Here is an 18,133-nt window from a genome sequence, read left to right as displayed (position 1 = left end):
TTAGGTAAATATACCTAGGTTAAGTCCAGTCAGGTCTTATTCTTTTAGTCTATTAGATCTGAGTAGGTACATACATACCTAGTTTTAAGACCGATAGACTAGAGTTAGAATATGCCAAGTATGGCTAGATAGAAATATACCAAGTTGTAAGTCTTATAGGCTGATATTAGAGATCATTAGGTCCATCTAGGTAGAAACATATCTAGGGTTAAGTCCTTTAGCGTGCGATCTCATCTTTTAGGTCATGGTTTAGTCACTCCTAAGATCGGTTAAGTTACTTCCGGATAGAGTCAGTTTTAGACTCAGTTTATATCATCCTAGGATACGTTTAGTGTTACCACTTAGTCCTTAGTCAGTAGACATGGTAAGAGATAAATAATCCCTTGAGAGAAGAATGTTGAGGTGAGCGAATATACTCCATCTTAGGAAACTGAGGTTAAGGGAGGTCGTACGATCTTTTCACTTGATCAATAAGACTAGAGATAAAGGTATCAGGTGCTTCGGGTCTCAAATAGAGACAAACAAAGAGTCATGTGCTAGGAACCTCATGGTGTTGTGTCTAGTGGATTATATTCTGAGGAAGTCAACCTTCAGAATCTAGAGGAAACTAGAACACTACACATAAAATAATCCTTTCAAGAAGGATGTGCCTTGTGTCTCGAGTGTAAATCCGAACCTTAGGTGTCGGTAGAGGTGGTAAATGGTAGCGGTTAGAATGATGGAGTTAGATTTTCTAACTCAGAATACCCTGAAAAGGGGTATGGTGGAACGACTAGTGGTCAAGGGTAAACACGAAAAATCGAGTTGCAGGAGAAGGACAATGACCAGTGGAGTGATTTGTGTTGATTATTGTGAATTCCTCTTAAAGAGTAAGCCTAACACCTCACTCTTTCCTTTGAATACACAAAAATACTCACACATAAAAGACAAAGAGAACAATAATAAACAAACTGCAACTCTCTGTAAATTTTCTGCAACATAATGTACATATACATATAAGACACGAAATGTAACTGTGCAAACAGTTACTCACCCACTAAAACATTAAACTACATTTAAAACTTCCATAAAACTGCAATACGTAACATAAAACCAACTAATACACATAAACCATATAATATAAAGTACATGCAAAGTCTTCTAAACATAATTTGAGCCACAAATACTAACAAACTCCTCCTTGGCTCAAAATCCTTCAGAAACACCAATCAATAGATCAATCAAAAGAGTTGTTCCTCTTCCTTTTCTTCAACCATATTTGCTTCAACTTCAACATTCTCTGTGTTCTTTTCTTTGCAAATCTTCTCAACATGTCCCATTTTACCGCATTTCCTGCATTTAACATCGGGTCTTTTCCAACATCTCCAATATGGATGACCTTCCTTACCACAATGTTTGCACGGTTCAATGGATTGCTCACCAAATTTTTCATTTCGTGCATAATTTATTCTTGCTTTTGCTATTAAAGCACCTTCCACCGAATCCTCCTTTCTCATAAGCCTTCTTTGTTCTTGCGCTTGAAGGGCACTAAGAACCTCTGAGAGCTTGATTTTTGACATATCTTTAGTGTTTTCCAAAGATGCAACCGTTGCTTCAAACTTTTCCGGTATAGAAACCAGAATTTTCTGCACAATCTTAACATCTTCAACTTTAGTGCCAAGAATTCTTACCTTGTTGATTATATCGACAAGACGATCGACATAATCTTTTACTGACTCGCTTCCCTTCATTTGTTGTCGCTCGAACTCTCGCAACAAATTCATGACTTTCATTCCGTTGATTTTTTCGTCCCCTTCATACTCCTTCTTCAAGAAATCCCACATCTCTTTGGCAGACTCCAACCCCATGATCTTCGTGAAGATCGACGGTGACACTGCCGAGAAGATGCAAGACATGGCCTTTGCTTTACTCGCCATTCTCTCCTTGTACAACTTTATTTGATTCGCTGTAGGATTAGCACCCAACGGAGTAACTTCATAGTCCTCTTCTACGGCTTCCCACAGATCTGAACCCTTCAAAAACGCTTTCATCTTCACAACCCAGACTTGGTAATTCTCACCATCAAACACCGGAACGGGGAGAGTTACACTGACACCAACATTTTGATCCATTTCGTTTTCACTTTTTCAAAAAAACACTCACAGATCCCGAAAGATCAAAACCGCTCTGATACCACTGTTGATTATTGTGAATTCCTCTTAAAGACTAAGCCTAAGACCTCACTCTTTCCTTTGAATACACAAAAATACTCACACATAAAAGACAAAGAGAACAATAATAAACAAACTGCAACTCTCTGTAAATTTTCTGCAACATAATGTACATATACATATAAGACACGAAATGTAACTGTGCAAACAGTTACTCACCCACTAAAACATTAAACTACATTTAAAACTTCCATAAAACTGCAATACGTAACATAAAACCAACTAATACACATAAACCATATAATATAAAGTACATGCAAAGTCTTCTAAACATAATTTGAGCCACAAATACTAACAATTTGTTCCGCGGGTAGCTAATTCTACAAGAAGGAATTATAGATCTCGGATGACGAAAAAGGGAGAGTCTGAGGCAGAAGGAATGATGACCTCGGTGGTGTAAACCAGTATGAGTTTGACTCGGAGATACTTCTGGTATGCTCCGATGACTCTTCGATTTCGATGGTAAATCAGGAAGTGAGGTCTCCATATCTATGTGGAACTTTCTCGGGTAGGATGCTCAAGAGATGGTGTGAGCTGAGAGGTCTCGGGTTTCATCGAGTAGAGCCTGTGAAGTTGGGAGGTCTCGGGTTTTCTTCTTTTTCTCTTGCGGCAGAGAGATCTTTTTCACCGTGTGTGCATGCGTAACTCCAGTGCCGCCGACAACAGCCGGCGGTGTTTTTCGGTTGTAACCCTAGATCGAACACTTTTTCTTTCCGAGACATGATGAAATTAAGCAAAATAATTTGAGCCAAGAACAATATGGTCGTTGGGAGTCGATCCCGAGAACGAGAATCAGAGTCGTCGTCACGAGCCAAGTCAAAGTGTGTAGTTTTCAGGCTTTAATCGTTAGCATGTCGGTTGCGACTGGATCCAATTTCGTACGTGTTTGTTTAGCCGTAAAGACTAAAGTACTCCAAAAAGAAGCACGTGCAACAATTATCAATAAAATCATTTTCAAATTGAGCTTTTCTCAGGTTGTGAATGTGTTATGAGATTGAGGCCAATTCAGAGTCTTTTTTGTTTTTATTAATGTTAAGTAAATGTTCATTTCATTGCCAATATAAAGCAAATCCACGTTAAGGAGATATGCTTTAAGCGCATGTGTGTATATATATATATATAATAAATGTATTAATGTGTGTATATATCACTGATTCGGGACCAATATTTTTTACAAATATAATTGTAAACATTCGTTATTTCACCAGATTATTAATAAAATAAATAAATGGATGTATGATAAAATTTCCAAACACATTGGTTACAAGAAGCTTTTACTTGGAACAAAGAGGAATGTTCGGTTGCTAATTGGGTGTTAAATCGTGAAAAATTTAATCATTAAGGGTTCAAAGTGGAGATGGCCGAGTTGGTCCGAAAGGGCGTGGGTTCAAATCCCACTCTCCACATTTGAAGTTTTTGGATTTTATGTTAATCTCTTATAATTATTAATTAGTTAATCTCTTATAATTATTTAAATATTTAATTTTTTTTACCTATTTATATGTATGATATTTTCTATTTTAGTTTTGAATTTTCTGTTTTACTTTAAATAATAATACGTGAATTTATTTATTTATTTCTATTAGATTTTGATTACAATTATTTAAATATTGGAAAAAAAATTATTTATTTCTAGATTTTAATAATTGATGTGTGTATATATATATGATATTTCCTATTTTAATTTTAAATTTGCTACTTTACTTTAAATAATAAATTAGACAACAATTCTGTCGATATGGATATAATAATATAAATATGATTATTTTATAAATTAAAAATAATATATGATATTTTCTATTTTAGTTTTGAATTTCCGTCTTACTTTAAATAATAAATTAATTTGATGTCTGAATTTATTTATTTATTTCTATTAGATTTTGATTATAATTATTTAAGTATTGGAAAAATGTTATTTATTTCTAGATTTTGATAATTGATATATATATATATATATATATATATGATATTTTCTATTTTAGTTTAAATTTACCGTCTTACTTTAAAAAATAAATTAGATAACAATTCTTTCTATATGGATATAATAATATAAATATTATTATTTCATAAATTAAGAATAATATATGATATTTTCTATTTTAGTTTTAAATTTTCCGTTTTACTTTAAATAGTAAATTAGGTTGATGCCTAAATTTATTTATTTATTTCTATTAGATTTTTTATTACAATTATCTAAGTATTGGAAAAAATTTATTTATTTCTAAATTTTAATAATTGATCGTGTGTATGTATATATATGATATTTTCTATTTTACTTTTAAATTTTTACCTTATTTTAAATAATAAATATTAGACAACTCTTTCTATATGAATATAATAATTAAATATGATTATTTTATAAATTAAAAATAATATATGATATTTCTATTTTAGTTTTAAAATTTCTGTCTTAGTTTAAATAATAAATTAGATAACAACTCTTTCGATATAGATATGATAATATAAATATGATTATTTTATAAATTAAAAAATAATATATGATATTTTCTATTTTAGTTTTAAATTTTTCGCCTGACTTTAAATAGTAAATTAGTTTGATGTCTGAATTTATTTATTTATTTCTATTAGATTTTGATTACAATTATTTAAGTATTGGAAAAAATTTATTTATTTCTAGATTTTGATAATTGACATTATATATATATGTATGATATTTTCTATTTTAGTTTAAAATTTGCTGTCTCATTTTAAATAATAAACCAGTTTGGTGCCTGAATTTGTACTTTAGATATAGGAGCATTTCTTTATTCCTATTAGATTTTGATTATTCTTATATATGATATTTTTCCTTTTATACTTAATTTTGCATCCTTGAATTTATATGATCTATTAGTTTTGGTGCCTAAATTCATGGGATATATATCTGCTCATTTGTTGACTTTTGTAAAGAAATCAAACTCAATTTGGGATAATTATTATTCTTAGAATCTCATCTACTCAAACAGTAACTAATTTTCTATAATTGAAAATAAAATCAAGTTGCTCAAAACAATTAATACTAAAAAATAGTTGACCATTTCAACAAATTTTCCACGTTCAATCTATTTTCCCCTTTTTCCACCCATAACAAATATCTATTTATATGTCCCATAGGCAACAAAATATTCAGACAGAAACAAAACACAAAAAAAAAATAAAAAAAAATAATATGAAGATTTTCTCTTTAATTTTCCTCTTAGTCTTCGTTTCTCATTCTCTCGCTGCATCAGACACAACAGTCTACCAAAATTTTCTCGATTGTTTCGCCAAACAGACAAAGACATCACCAGACAAGCTATCCGACGTCGTTTTACCTCAGTCAAACGCCGCGTTCACGCCCGTCCTGCGCGCTTACATCCGAAACGCGCGTTTCAACACCTCCGCGACCCCCAAGCCCGCGATCATAATCGCGGCGCGTTCCGAAACGCACGTTCAGGCCGCGGTCGTCTGCACCAAATCACTGAACTTCCAGCTCAAGATCCGAAGCGGCGGTCACGACTACGAGGGCATCTCCTACGTCTCCGCTGTGCCCTTCTTCGTCCTCGACCTCTCCAACCTCCGCACAATCACCGTCGACGCGGCGGGTCCCGGTGGTGCCGCATCAGCCTGGATCGAGGCCGGAGCCACGCTCGGCGAGCTCTATTATCGGATCTGGGAGAAGAGCAAGGTCCATGGGTTTCCCGCGGGAATTTGCCCCACCGTCGGAGCCGGAGGACACATCTCCGGCGCTGGGTATGGCAACATGGTCAGGAAGCACGGTCTCTCCGTCGATTACGTCACCGACGCCAAAATCGTCGATGTCAACGGCCGGATTCTAGATAGGAAATCCATGGGCGAGGATCTGTTCTGGGCGATTCGCGGCGGCGGAGGAGGAAGCTTCGGCGTGATCGTCGCCTTCAAGGTGAATCTCGTGCCGGTTCCTGAAATCGTCACCGTCTTCAGGATCCCGAGGTATCTGGACGAAAACGCTCTCGATCTGGTCCATAAATGGCAGTCCGTGGCTCCGAAGACGGACCCGAATCTCTGGATGAGGCTGTTATTACAGACAGTGACGAAGAACAAGGCTCAAACGGTGAAGGCAACGGTAATGGCGTTGTACCTCGGCAGAGCAAAGGACGTCGTATCTCTGTTGGCTAAAGACTTTCCGGAGCTTGGTCTGAAGGCCGAGAACTGTACGGAACTCAGCTGGATACAGTCCGCAGTCTGGTGGGATAACCACGAGGACGCGGCCACCATCAATCCCGAGATCTTGCTCGAACGGGAGCCCGATACAGCCAGTTTCGGGAAGAGGAAATCGGATTACGTGGAGACAGAGATCCCGAAAGAGGGTTTGGACTACTTGTTCAAGAAGATGGTGGAAGTGGGGAAAGTAGGGTTAGTGTTCAATCCGTACGGAGGGAAGATGAGCGAGGTCCCGACCACCGAAACGCCATTCCCGCACCGGAAGAAGCTTTTCAAGATCCAACACTCGATGAACTGGAAAGATGCAGGGACCGTGGCCGAGAACGACTTCTTGAACAAGTCGAGGACCTTCTACGGTTTCATGGCTCCATTCGTGAGCAAGAACCCTAGATTGTCGTATCTGAATTACAGAGATCTCGATATCGGGATTAATGATCATGGAAGAGATAGTTACAAACAGGGAGAGGTTTACGGGAGAAAGTATTTCGCAGAGAACTTCGATCGGTTGGTGAAGGTGAAAACGGCCGTGGATCCTCAGAACTTCTTCAGGAACGAGCAGAGTATACCTACCTTGCCTAACAAGGCATTGAAATTTTAGGGTTATATACATACGTGTATACACCCTATATTGCATTTCCCTGTAATGTTTTTTATATGTTCCCAACTGGTAATAAGAAAGGTGATATGGTTTTCCAATGTCCTTATTCCCCATTTTCATTTTTATAACCCAACAAATAAAAGCAAAAACAACAAAAGATTAATAAAAATGACGATTTTCTTCTGCATTTTCCTCTTTTGTTTCTTACTCTCCTTACCAAAATTTCATCCTCTGTTTCACTGCGTTTCGACAGCTCCACGTCTCCGAAACGAAGCCCGCGATTCTAATCGCCGGGCGTTTCCAAAACGCAAAAAATCACCAGATGCCAATTAAGGGTCCGAGGTACTCCTGCAAGTAAAGATCAATGTCAATGGAAATAGCCCTTTAAATTTCTCATCCAAATCAGACCATATATATATATATATGTATATGTCCCAAGCTGCAGTGATGAATCATTGCGTTAATTCACAAGTTCAAAGTATAGGGTGAAAAGTTAAAAAGAAATAACAGAAGGTAAAGAAAATATACCTCGTGCATGCTATGGGTTTACTCCGATCTCTTTCCATGTCATCAATGTGGCCGGCCACCAAGGGTATCGCCTGGAGGTTGTTTTAACGGTTGCGAGTTCACAAATTATGCATATCAAATGGGCAGAGGATAAAAGAAAGAAAGAAAAAGACGGATCTTTTGATTTTGGGTTTGCAGAGAACGACCTGAACCGAAATAGTTGACAATTGCGGCCTCTGGACGAAATTTCTCCCCGACAGGCATTGCAATGGCAGCCAGTCAGTCTCTTCACGAGTCGGCAGAGCGAAACAGGGATCTTGTTATGAGGGAGAGAAATATCACAGTTCCACCAACACGAGCACGAGGGGAAAAAACACAAAAAGGACAATAATTCATTCGACCTTGAGCAAGACTCCGGGCTCAATCCCTGTTAGTCTGCATCTGGGCAGAGAGGAAAGCAGAAACCCGACCCAAATCAAGATATTCAAATGACCTTGGACCAGACGAACTGCAGACCAAGAGTATTCCTCCGTAGCTTCCGTAAAAGAACCGAAGCAGAAACTGTTCTGCGTGTTTTTCCTTTTGCTTTGGCAGTATCTTCATCACAGAGCTTCCAGTTGTCGGATTCTCCATAGCCGGATGCAGGATCGTGACTATCATGAGGAACCTTGATAAGGTTTCAGTAACAGAAAACCCAGAAGAACAAGAACAAGAACAAGAACCGATATGTTGTATTGATTTCCAGAAAACCAAATACAACCCCAAGAAGTTGATTATCGTGAGCTTCTCTCTCACCCCTCTCCTTACACATTCAAATCAGCAAACGCATGAAAAACCCTAATTCCCAAAAGCATGAAGTAAAAGCCTGTATTTGTTTTGGCATCGTGAGTTCCATATCTAAACTAGATTTCCAATGTAGAAACCACAATGATCAGGCCAACAGCAAAATCAATTTTTTCCATGGAGGAATCAGCTTTCATCAAGCTTGGAACCTCGAAGTCGAATCAAAGTTCTCAACTTTAGCTTCAAAACTTGAAACCCAACAAAAGCTACGCTGATCTCATGGCTCATAATCTATCATACAGAACTAGGAACTGGTAATTCCAGACAAAAGTCAGGAAATTCCACTTACCCGCCGGGTGATTCTCGAGACAGAAAACCGGAGCATCAAGCCCACGTTCTGCAACCCTAATTCCATCAGGCAACACACCATTGTCGATGTAATCTTCGAGAACGGACTCGAAATCCAACCGGTTTGGGTTGCTTCTTCCTGCGAATTCCAGTGTAGAAGCTCCAAAATAAACATACGATCAACTTACTTCTCGGAGAATTTGGAACTCTGATCGCAGTACAGCTTGTACTTCTTCTCCGATCGCCGGAAAGCCGTACGGTCCGCGTCATCCGAGACTTTCTCCGATCCGTACATATTACCGAGAAAATTCAGAAACGATTCTGGAGATTTTCTGGGTGGGGGTGGGGGGTTTTGTTACCGCCGCGGCGTTTTAGGTCACGACCCATCTCCAAAACGAACAGGGAACTTCGAAGAATGGCTTGCAAAACGGTATCGCGTTCCTTTATCCTGACGGAATCTCGGAGAATCTCGAGCTCCGGGAGATGCTTCTTTCTGAACTCCTCTTTCTCCGGTACCGATTCCGTGCATGGTTGTTTTCCGGCGACGAAGAATCTAGGTTTCGGCGGTTTTATGGCTGGGTCGGGTCGGAATCTCCTCTCCGACAGAAAGAGTCTGCTTGCTTAGTTGCCGCCGTAACGGTGAAGCCGATCAAGGACCGCCTCATGAAGCTGCTGTCCGTAAGGCGGTTTCAGATACGAGTCTCGTTACGTATTGTTCGTGATCTGTGTCGTGAGAGTGATTCGGTTTGTGTTCCGACGGAAATGAGAAACTCTCTCTGCCTGAAATGGGTTCGAAAATTGGATGGAAGAAATGATAGAAGCTTTGGCTGACGTGTTATCAAGAGGACACGTGTTGAAAATTTTAAGGTTTCTCAAAAATGCTGCTCCGACCCAAGCCCCAGACGAACCAGAAAGCTTATGGGCCGATCTGGTCCGATCTAAAATCTAGAATTTGAAATTTGCCCTTGCGGATTTTTATAAAAAAAAATTCTGTATTATATAATTTTTTGTATTTTGTATTCAAATTTTAAATGTATTTAGATCAATACATCTATATAATATGAGTAAACAAGATATATATATATTATTTTTATTTGGAAAAATCGTATATAAATGCCCAAATTTTTGCAAAAATTTCACATAAATATCTAAACTATAAAACTTTCAAATAAATACCTGAACTTTTTAAAAATTCCACATAAATACCTGAAATTTTTAATTTTTTTCCAAATAAACCAAGATTCGTTCACAGAATCTGATAAAAAGCGATGAGTTGGCAATGGAAAATCCAGATCAACATCCAATCATCAAACCAATTTAAATAATTAAAATTTTAATTGAACCAAACCGGTTTAAAATCAATAAACCGATCAAAAATCATAAACCAACAAAAATCCCCAAATTGAAAAACTCATACGAAACTGATATAAAAAAATACATTCTCTCTCTCATGGGTCCTCTTCGCCGATATCGTTCGTTGTTGTCGGCCCTGACTATCATCGACATCTGCTTCGTCTCCCTCGGTCGCGAATCGCTTCTTCCTCGGTGGATTGGTTGTCATCTCTGTCGATATCGTTCGTCGTTGTTGGTGGATTGACTGTCATCTCCGTCGCTGATAACAACTAAATAGAAAGATTGCAAAACCAAATCAGAAAAAGTCATTAACAACAATAAACGCAGATATTCTCAAATATCAATTCTTCATATAACACTTCTCCCATGGAAGTTTCCATGGGAGATGATAATATGAAATCAGAAAAAAAAATACAGTCATAGACATCATCAACATGATGAGTTAGGCATTATTTCTTACATCGAACCAACCCATCCAAACCTAGAGTAACATAGATAAAAAAAAAGATCGCAAATTTAAGGAATCTGATTCGCATGGAGATTCGTGATAGTTGCCTCCTGGAAAAGAATCTTCGGATGCTTTGAATTATGATGGAGACGAAGGAGAAGAGATTCGCAACTGAGGAAAAAGAGATTTGCGATTGAGTGAGATGACGACGACAACCGTTAGAGCCGAAGACGACGAACGATATCAATGAAAAGGAACAGTGAGAGACAGATGGAGAGAACGTGATTTGAGATTGATTTCATGAGTTTTTTCAATTTGGGGATTTTTTTGGTTTTGACTTTTGATCGGTTTATTGACTTTAAACCGGTTTGGTTCAATTAAAATTTTAATTATTTAAATTGGTTTGATGATTGGATGCTGATCTGGATTTTCCATTGCCAACTCATCGCTTTTTATCAGATTCTGTTATCTAATTTAACGCCGTCAACGAATCTTGGTTTATTTGGAAAAAAATTAAAAAATTCAGATATTTATGTGGGATTTTTGAAAAATTCTGGTATTTATTTGAAAGTTTTATAGTTTAGGTATTTATGTGGGATTTTTGCAAAAGTTTGGGTATTTATATGCGATTTTCCCTTTTTATTTCTATTTTTATATATTTTATCTAAAAAATATTTAATTTAATTTTTTCTTGACTATATATGTATAATTTATTTTATATACATAAATTTGATATTTTAACATTTGAACTGCAGGTTAAAATATCATTTTATTTGGTACTTTCATAATATAATAAATTTAAAAAAATATTATGTTTGTCCCAATCTCGCTTGCCGTTCCGTTTAGTTTGGAAAATTGATCGGTCGAATCGAGTTGAGATTTTTCTGACTCGTTTGAATACGAGACTGCCACCGAGTCGGCTCGTTTGACAGCCCTACCGATGGCATGGCATGATAGACAATTGTGGGCAAATATCTCTTGCTTGCTCTTATATCAAGGTGTGCACAATGCAACGAGATGAGAGGCGGAGAGAACGAAACGCTTCTTGAATTGTAATGTACGTTCTTTTTACTAAACTCGTCATTAACGGTTGCTTCATGTTTCATCAACTGCTCACTCATACGACTGTGCATTTGTAGAGTAGAGTTGATGTAAATATTTGATATATATATATATATATTACATGGGGATTGATCCTTGTTAACTAATTGCATGGTCCATCCATTAGCTAGCCAATGTCAAAATCTCGCAGTGTTTTGAGTTCGTTTTAAGTAAGTGCCCACGAAGTCATGGCTTCGTTCACAAGAGAAATTTACGTGAGCTCTCTCTTTGATACGAGAGTTGTCACCACATTGCGTTCATTATTATCGTTAATTGCATGGCTTTGGTGATAGGCCCTTTGAGATTAGCTTTAAACACATATATTAAGGAAAAAAAATCTTTTGTCTAAAATACCCTTTGTCGTTAAAAAGTACATTGAATATATGAAAAATATCATTTGTTTCTCAACAAAAATTTTACTCTAAAACTTCATCTAAAGTTAAAACGGATGGAATAATTGCTACCATTGGTGATTGATTTTAACTTTTGTTGTATCCGAGGTTATTTTAAGGATGGAGAAGGAGGAGGGAAATGGTCGTTTTAATAACTTAATCCTTAATTTGGAGATTTGGTGACGGAAAATTAGGTTAAGTGGCACTGTTTGGCCCAACTAATCACCCTCAAAACTACTCTATAATGACACTTTCTACTCTCTCTCTCCCTCTCTCTCTCTCTCTCTCTCTCTCTCTCTCTCTCTCTCTCTCTCTCTCTCTCTCTCTCTCTCTCTCTCTCTCTCTCTCTCCCACACAATCACTGTTCCTTTGTTGGGTGGGGGAATTACAAATTCCAAAAGGGAATGATTATAGCTTCCTTACAAAGCCAAAAACACCGCCACAAATATAAATCTCAGTGATCATTCCCCTTTTATCTTCACTTCCATTTCTTATCACTACACACACATATATATATATATACAGACACATGTGCATTTCAGTCTGAATATATACTAAAGATTAATTTGGTTTTGTATCATCGAGTTCGAAAAATCTCGAAGATGAAAGATCGAATGGAGCGATTCGTGATTCTTCCCTTCTCATTGGGTTGTTCATCGCAATCCAGCGTCGACGTCGCCAACACTCACCACCACAGCAAGAAACCTAATCCACCCATCAAAAGTATACGTACCCTCTTCTTCAACCTCCCTCTCCTCTCTCCTCTCTCTCTCTCTCTATCGTGTTTATCTTCTTGAGTTCATAAAGGCTGCACCTTTATATGATTATATCTATTTCTTTCTTTTGGGTTTTATTTTCAAAGGAACAGAAGAAGAGGAAGAGGAAGAAGGAGAAAGCTCGAAACATGAAGAAGAAGAAGAAGAAGACGAAACTAAAATGGATGACCCTCGTGGCAATGAATCTGAAGCTGTCTCTCCAAAGCACATTGGTAATAATAATAATAATAATAATAATAATGATATCTCAGTTGGGATCTTCAGATTCATTAGAAGCTTCAAGACTTTCTCTCACAGCTTCTTCATTCGTAAGTGTTTATTTTATTTTATTTTTTTAAAATTTAAATCCTCAGTTGTTATTGGTAGGACAACATTAATGTAATAAAATAATCTTTTTTTTTTTACAAAAAAATATGATTTTTTTTTTTGGATTTTGAAATGCGTTGTGGACACAGGTTACGGAGATTCGACGGAGGAAACGGAGGCCGAGATGGAGATTGGATTCCCGACGGACGTTAAGCACGTGACCCACATCGGAATTGACGGAACCATGACGACTTTTGACGTCGCTTCGACGCCGTCTTCTTTTCCGTTTGGCCGTTTCCAACTCGCCACCGTTTGATTCCAGACCGCCGCCATGTAATAAACCCGGTTTACTACTATATACATTAGTTTTGAATAGCGCTTTTGTTAGATGCCAATCATAAACATGTGTGTGATGTTTTATAGTAACTTGTAACATTTTGTTTTTTCATACCGAATAACGAATAAATATATGCTTTTGTTCTTTGTTTCGGTTAAAATGCGATCTCTATATCCATATAATAAAATTATTGTCTATAGCGGATCTACAAAAAAAAATTACAAGAAGGTACAATAATTTCATAGAGTAAAAATTTATTTTTGTGGGAGTATTTGATAATTTTGCTCATAATTTTATAAAATTTATAATAAAAAATATTTTTATTTTATTTTAATAGAATATATGATCCATCCATTTAACGTGAACCCTTCTCTAATTATATCATAAAATTAACGGTAAAAAACTAAACCCTAATTGGGCAAATTTTAGCAGAACCGGGCTCACGCTACCAATGTTCGGTATCTCGAAATGCCATAGCCTCCCGACGGAGTTAACCCTATATTTTTGGCAAAGAAATTCCTCAATGAATGTCTTTTCAACTTTCTGATCGATGACGGGGAGGAAGACATGGGTCGTCCCTGTCCCCGATGGTTCTTAGCCACCATAAATATCGAGAATATCGCCGACGTCCTTTCCGGAACCTCCTACAAATATTCCTTCGGTGCGTCGATCATTATAAGATCTCATTCTGTCTCATAGATCTCGTCGGAGAATGACACAAGCGATGACATACACAATTTTTTTTTATAATCTAGAAATTAATTAGAATTTTTGTCCAACTACATCTCCAGGAGATCAGAAAAGTTTGGTTGAATGCACCTCCCTATGTTTGAATTTAAATGCGAGATAAAAGAATGTTTTATTACAATAGGTCACCCAAGTTGGTTGGACTTTGACAGACTATTAAATATTATGCTTCAAAGTTGGCTGGTGATCGATTTGCTTAATGATGGAATAATCAAATTGATATGAATCGGCATAACTATTATCAAAGTGAATATGATAAAAAAAAATGGAAAAATTATGATTTTTAAAAATTTTAACCAAAAAGAGTAAAACAAAGACCAAAAACTGATATTTTAAATGAATATTTTTACGAATGAAAATCGAAAAAAATCAAATCATACTGAATTAAAATTAAAAATCGAACTGTTATAATTTTTCTAAAATCGAAGTTGTGGAATACAAAAATATTAAGATATCTTATCTATTTGTTGAGATACACATATGTGGGATATCTTCAGCAAATGCTCCAAATGGAGTAGAGTCTTCGAAAGACTCTGGGCGCAAGAGAAGTTCCGAGGGGGTAAATATGTCATTTTGTAAGGTCTTTTCCAGACCTAGGGTGAGACTTCGATCTTAGACTTGTATTTTTCGTTCTCTCGGTTTCTCTCTCTTGCGGCGAAGCGACTCTCGCTTCTCCGGCGTTCGGGGCCGCCGTTCGGCGGTTTCCGGCGTGAGTCTGTAGCTGTAACCCTAGATCGAACACTTCCTCTTCCCGAGGCGTAGGTACCGAGTGTTAGAGCTCGGTACTGAACTCGTATCTCCTGTCTCTTTCGTTTGGTTCTCCGTTCTTGCACACGAGCGTTTGATCGGAGAGATTACAGTGAGGAACTGGCCGGCCTGAACCACTACAAGTGGTATCAGAGCCTGGTTCGGGGCGGCAGACGACAGATCGGCGGCGACACGCGGTCGAGGTAAGTCAGGGTTCCCTTGGTCTAGATCTGAACGTTCTGATGCTTGGTTCAAGTTGTTTCAGGCAAGAAACAATGTCGAGGAGACTGTCTGAGAGAAGATCGGTGGTCAAAGACGACGGGAACGGTTCAGATCGGCGGTGATAAGTTGGAAGGGGCTCGGATCTAACTCAGATCGAAGATTCAGGCGAGTTACAAGCTGACTCAGGTAAGATTTCGAGTCTACGTGTGTAGATCTAGGGTTGGGAGGGGAAAACCGGTGGAAAACCAGGATTTTCCGGCGAAAATCGAACGCGACTCGTCGAGTCGCGACTGAGTCGGGAAATCGGGCTGAGTCAACGACCGAGTTGACCGAGTGAACTCGGCGGCTCACGTTTCCGAAAATTAGGGTTTTCGGTTTAAACCGGTTTATCCGGTTTAAATCCGATTGAGTAATTAAACCCGGTTCGATTTAAAATCGAACTAGTTTAGGTCGGTTTTGGTCAAATCGTTGACCGAAATTGGTCAACAGTTGACACATAAGGTCAAACCGGACCAGTTCAGGTCAATCAGACCAGTTCAGGTCCGGTTTGGGGTCAATTGGACCGGTTCAGTCCGGTTCGGGTCAGTCCAGATCCGGTTTAGATCGATTGAGTCCGGTTTAGGTCATTCCAGACCCGGTTTAGGTCGATTGAGTCCGGTTTAGGTCATTCCAGGTCCGGTTTAGGTCAATTGAGTCCGATTTAGGTCAATCTAGGTCCGGTTTAGGTTAATTCAGACTAGGTTAGGCTGGTTTAGGTCTAATTAGGGTCTGATTTTTCGGTTCTGTCTAATTCAGACTGGTTTAGGTCAATTAAGTCCGGTAGAGGTCAATGTAGGCCCGTTTAGACTTGGTATATGTCTGATTTAGGTCTGATTTGTCCGGTTAGGGCTAGAATTGTCCAGGTTTAGGTCAATTGGGTTCGGTTTAGGTAAATCTAGATCGGATTAGGCTGAAATAGGTCTGATTTAGGTCTGGTTTATCTGTTTAGGACTTGTATTGATCATGTTAGGGTCTGAATTCGTGGTTAGGACTAGATTAGATCGTTTTTTAGGGTCTGAAGTGTACAATTAGGACTATAACTAACTGGTTTAGGGTTAGATTAGTCCAAATTAGGTCTGATGATGTCTGGTTTAGGGCATAGTGGACTGGTTTAGGGTATGTTAGGGTCTGTAGTGATCGGTTTACCCTTGTTAGGTCAGTTTAGTATCCAATTTGGCTTGGTTTAGTGTAATTCACTAGAAATGGACCTGTTTTAGATCTCGGTTTAGCTAATGTAGGTCATAGATTCCAGTTTTCTGTTCAGTATATGTCTGAATAGGTTGGATTTGACTAAGATTAGCTAGGTAAGAGATCGGGTTAGACTTAAATAGGCGGGTACAGGTCTGTAGTAGACTGATTTAAGTCGGTATAGGTCTGTAAGTGCTGTTTAGGTCTTGGTTAGGTCTGGGTTAAGCCAAATTTGGGTTGGTCTAGCATGGTTTAAGTCTGATCAGTAGGTAATTAGGTCAAAATAGACTTGGTTAGTTCTGATTAGAGGTTTAGAATGTTTATAGAGACATTGTCTAGGTCTGATCAGATTAGAATCTGATTATACATTTAGGTATTATCTAGTTTAGGACTAGATAGGACTCCTAAGTACATGTTTTGAGTCATAGAGTCCGGTACATTGACTGGTTAGGTCTGATTAGTTGAGATTTGACTAAAATGGGTTGGTTTAGGGGTTGGTTAAGTCTAGAATCACTAGGTATAGGTCTGTAGGGGTCGGTTTAGATCAGGGCAGGTTTGTAGGGGTTGGTTCTAGGCGTTTATAGGGTTTGATCAGATGAGAATTAGGTCAATTAGACTTAGTTCAGGTCTGATTAGGGTGCTAAAAGTCTAATCATGGGTTGGTAAGTCAATAGGGTTGGCTTAGGATTGTTGATTAGGACTTTTAGGTGATTGACTAGGACTTAGGTTAACTAATCAGGGGTTGGTTAGGTCAATTAGGGTTGGCTTAGGTCCTATTAGGTTTTCTGGTCTAGTTTGGGCTTTTGGTTGTCTAACTAGGGCTGTTAGTGTCTAGATAGCACTTGGGTAGGTCTGATTAGGACTTTGTGAGGGGCCGGGTAGACTCGGGATCGTAGGACTGGTTAGGACTTTGTTGGGGGCCATGTAGACTCGGTGTTATAGGTCTGATTAGACGTAATCAGGTCTAGTTAGCCTTAAGTTAGGTCTGGTTAGACTTAATCAGGTCTTAAGGTAGGTTGTGTTTCGAGTCTAATAGGTCGGTTAGGTAAAATTATGCCTAGGGTAAGTCCAATCAGGTTTGTGCGAGAGTCTAAGAGGTCGGTTAGGTAGAAATATACCTTGTGTTAAGTCCAATCAGGTCTGGTCTAAAGTCTATTAGATCCGGTTAGGTAAGATGTACCTAGGGAGATGTCCGATTAGGCATGGTTCAAAAGTCCGCTAGATAGGTTTAGGTTGAGTACCTAGGTTAAGTCCGGTCAAGTCGTGTTCTCTAGGTCTTGTAGGTCTGATTAGGTAGAGACGTACCTAGGTTTAGGACCGTTAGACTAGGGTTAGAGTGTGTCAAGCACGGCTAGGTAGAAATATACCTAGGGTAAGTCTTATAGGCTGATTTTAGAGATCATTAGGTCTGTCTAGGTAGAAATATACCTAGGGTTAAGTCCTCTAGGATTCGGTCTCTTCCCTTAGGTCATGGTTTAGTCACTCCTAGGGTCAGTTAAGTCACTTCCGGGTAGGGTTGGTTTTAGACTCTTGTTATATCATCTTAGGATGATGGAATTAGATTGTCTAGCTCGGTATACCCCGAAAGGGGTATGGTGGAAGGACTAGGGGTCTCGGACAAAACCCGAGAAATCGGGTTGCAGGAGTAGGCCAAGGACCAGGTGGAGTGAGTTGTTCCGCGGGTAGGTAGGGATACTACATGGAGGATATGTAGATCCCGGATGACGAGGAAGGGAGAGTCCGAGGTAGAAGGACATATGACTTCGGAGGAGTAACCGAAGTTGCTTCGGTTCTCGGTGGTAGGTCAGGAGGTGAGGTTTCCACAATTTAGGTAGAATTTCCTCGGGTA

General features: G+C 38.4%; 2 protein-coding genes and 1 long non-coding RNA gene across 5 annotated transcripts; 2 read left to right on the top strand and 1 right to left on the bottom strand.

The window, feature by feature from the left end:
- The first annotated feature begins 5,297 nt into the window (after positions 1-5,297).
- Positions 5,298-7,175, top strand: LOC104825504 (reticuline oxidase-like protein). The gene has a single exon (XM_010557845.2). The coding sequence runs from the start codon at positions 5,314-5,316 to the stop codon at positions 6,988-6,990; it is 1,677 nt and encodes a 558-aa protein (XP_010556147.1). The 5' UTR covers positions 5,298-5,313; the 3' UTR covers positions 6,991-7,175.
- Positions 7,176-9,921: 2,746 nt separating this feature from the next.
- LOC104825503 lies at positions 9,922-10,742 on the bottom strand. Its single transcript, XR_773632.1, has 2 exons — positions 10,442-10,742; positions 9,922-10,250 (listed from the first exon to the last, which is right to left on the bottom strand). It is a non-coding gene; the product is annotated as an uncharacterized LOC104825503 (long non-coding RNA).
- Positions 10,743-12,264: 1,522 nt separating this feature from the next.
- LOC104825502 (CRIB domain-containing protein RIC4-like) lies at positions 12,265-13,487 on the top strand. Of its 3 annotated transcripts, none has more exons than XM_010557842.2 (3): positions 12,265-12,645; positions 12,791-13,006; positions 13,154-13,487. In XM_010557842.2, the coding sequence occupies exons 1-3, from the start codon at positions 12,525-12,527 to the stop codon at positions 13,318-13,320; spliced, it is 504 nt and encodes a 167-aa protein (XP_010556144.1). In that variant the 5' UTR covers positions 12,265-12,524; the 3' UTR covers positions 13,321-13,487. The 3 variants fall into 3 exon arrangements, with proteins under 3 accessions (XP_010556144.1, XP_010556145.1, XP_010556143.1); XM_010557843.2 differs by having other exon boundaries at positions 12,785-12,910; XM_010557841.2 differs by having other exon boundaries at positions 12,266-12,645; positions 12,785-13,006.
- The last annotated feature ends 4,646 nt before the right edge of the window (positions 13,488-18,133 follow it).

Source organism: Tarenaya hassleriana, unplaced genomic scaffold, assembly GCF_000463585.1.
Source record: "Tarenaya hassleriana unplaced genomic scaffold, ASM46358v1 Cleome47, whole genome shotgun sequence".
Taxonomy (NCBI): domain Eukaryota; kingdom Viridiplantae; phylum Streptophyta; class Magnoliopsida; order Brassicales; family Cleomaceae; genus Tarenaya; species Tarenaya hassleriana.
Note: the sequence above shows the minus strand (reverse complement) of the source record. Positions and strands in the feature narration are given on the sequence as shown.

Bases quoted from the DNA above. Each gene is read 5' to 3' on its own strand.
- LOC104825502 (XM_010557841.2), top strand. From the start codon at position 12,525: ATGAAAGATCGAATGGAGCGATTCGTGATTCTTCCCTTCTCATTGGGT. The intron at 12,646-12,784 runs GTATACGTACCC...TTATTTTCAAAG, and splicing joins ACCTAATCCACCCATCAAAA to GAACAGAAGAAGAGGAAGAG. The intron at 13,007-13,153 runs GTAAGTGTTTAT...TTGTGGACACAG, and splicing joins CTCTCACAGCTTCTTCATTC to GTTACGGAGATTCGACGGAG.
- LOC104825504 (XM_010557845.2), top strand. From the start codon at position 5,314: ATGTCCCATAGGCAACAAAATATTCAGACAGAAACAAAACACAAAAAA.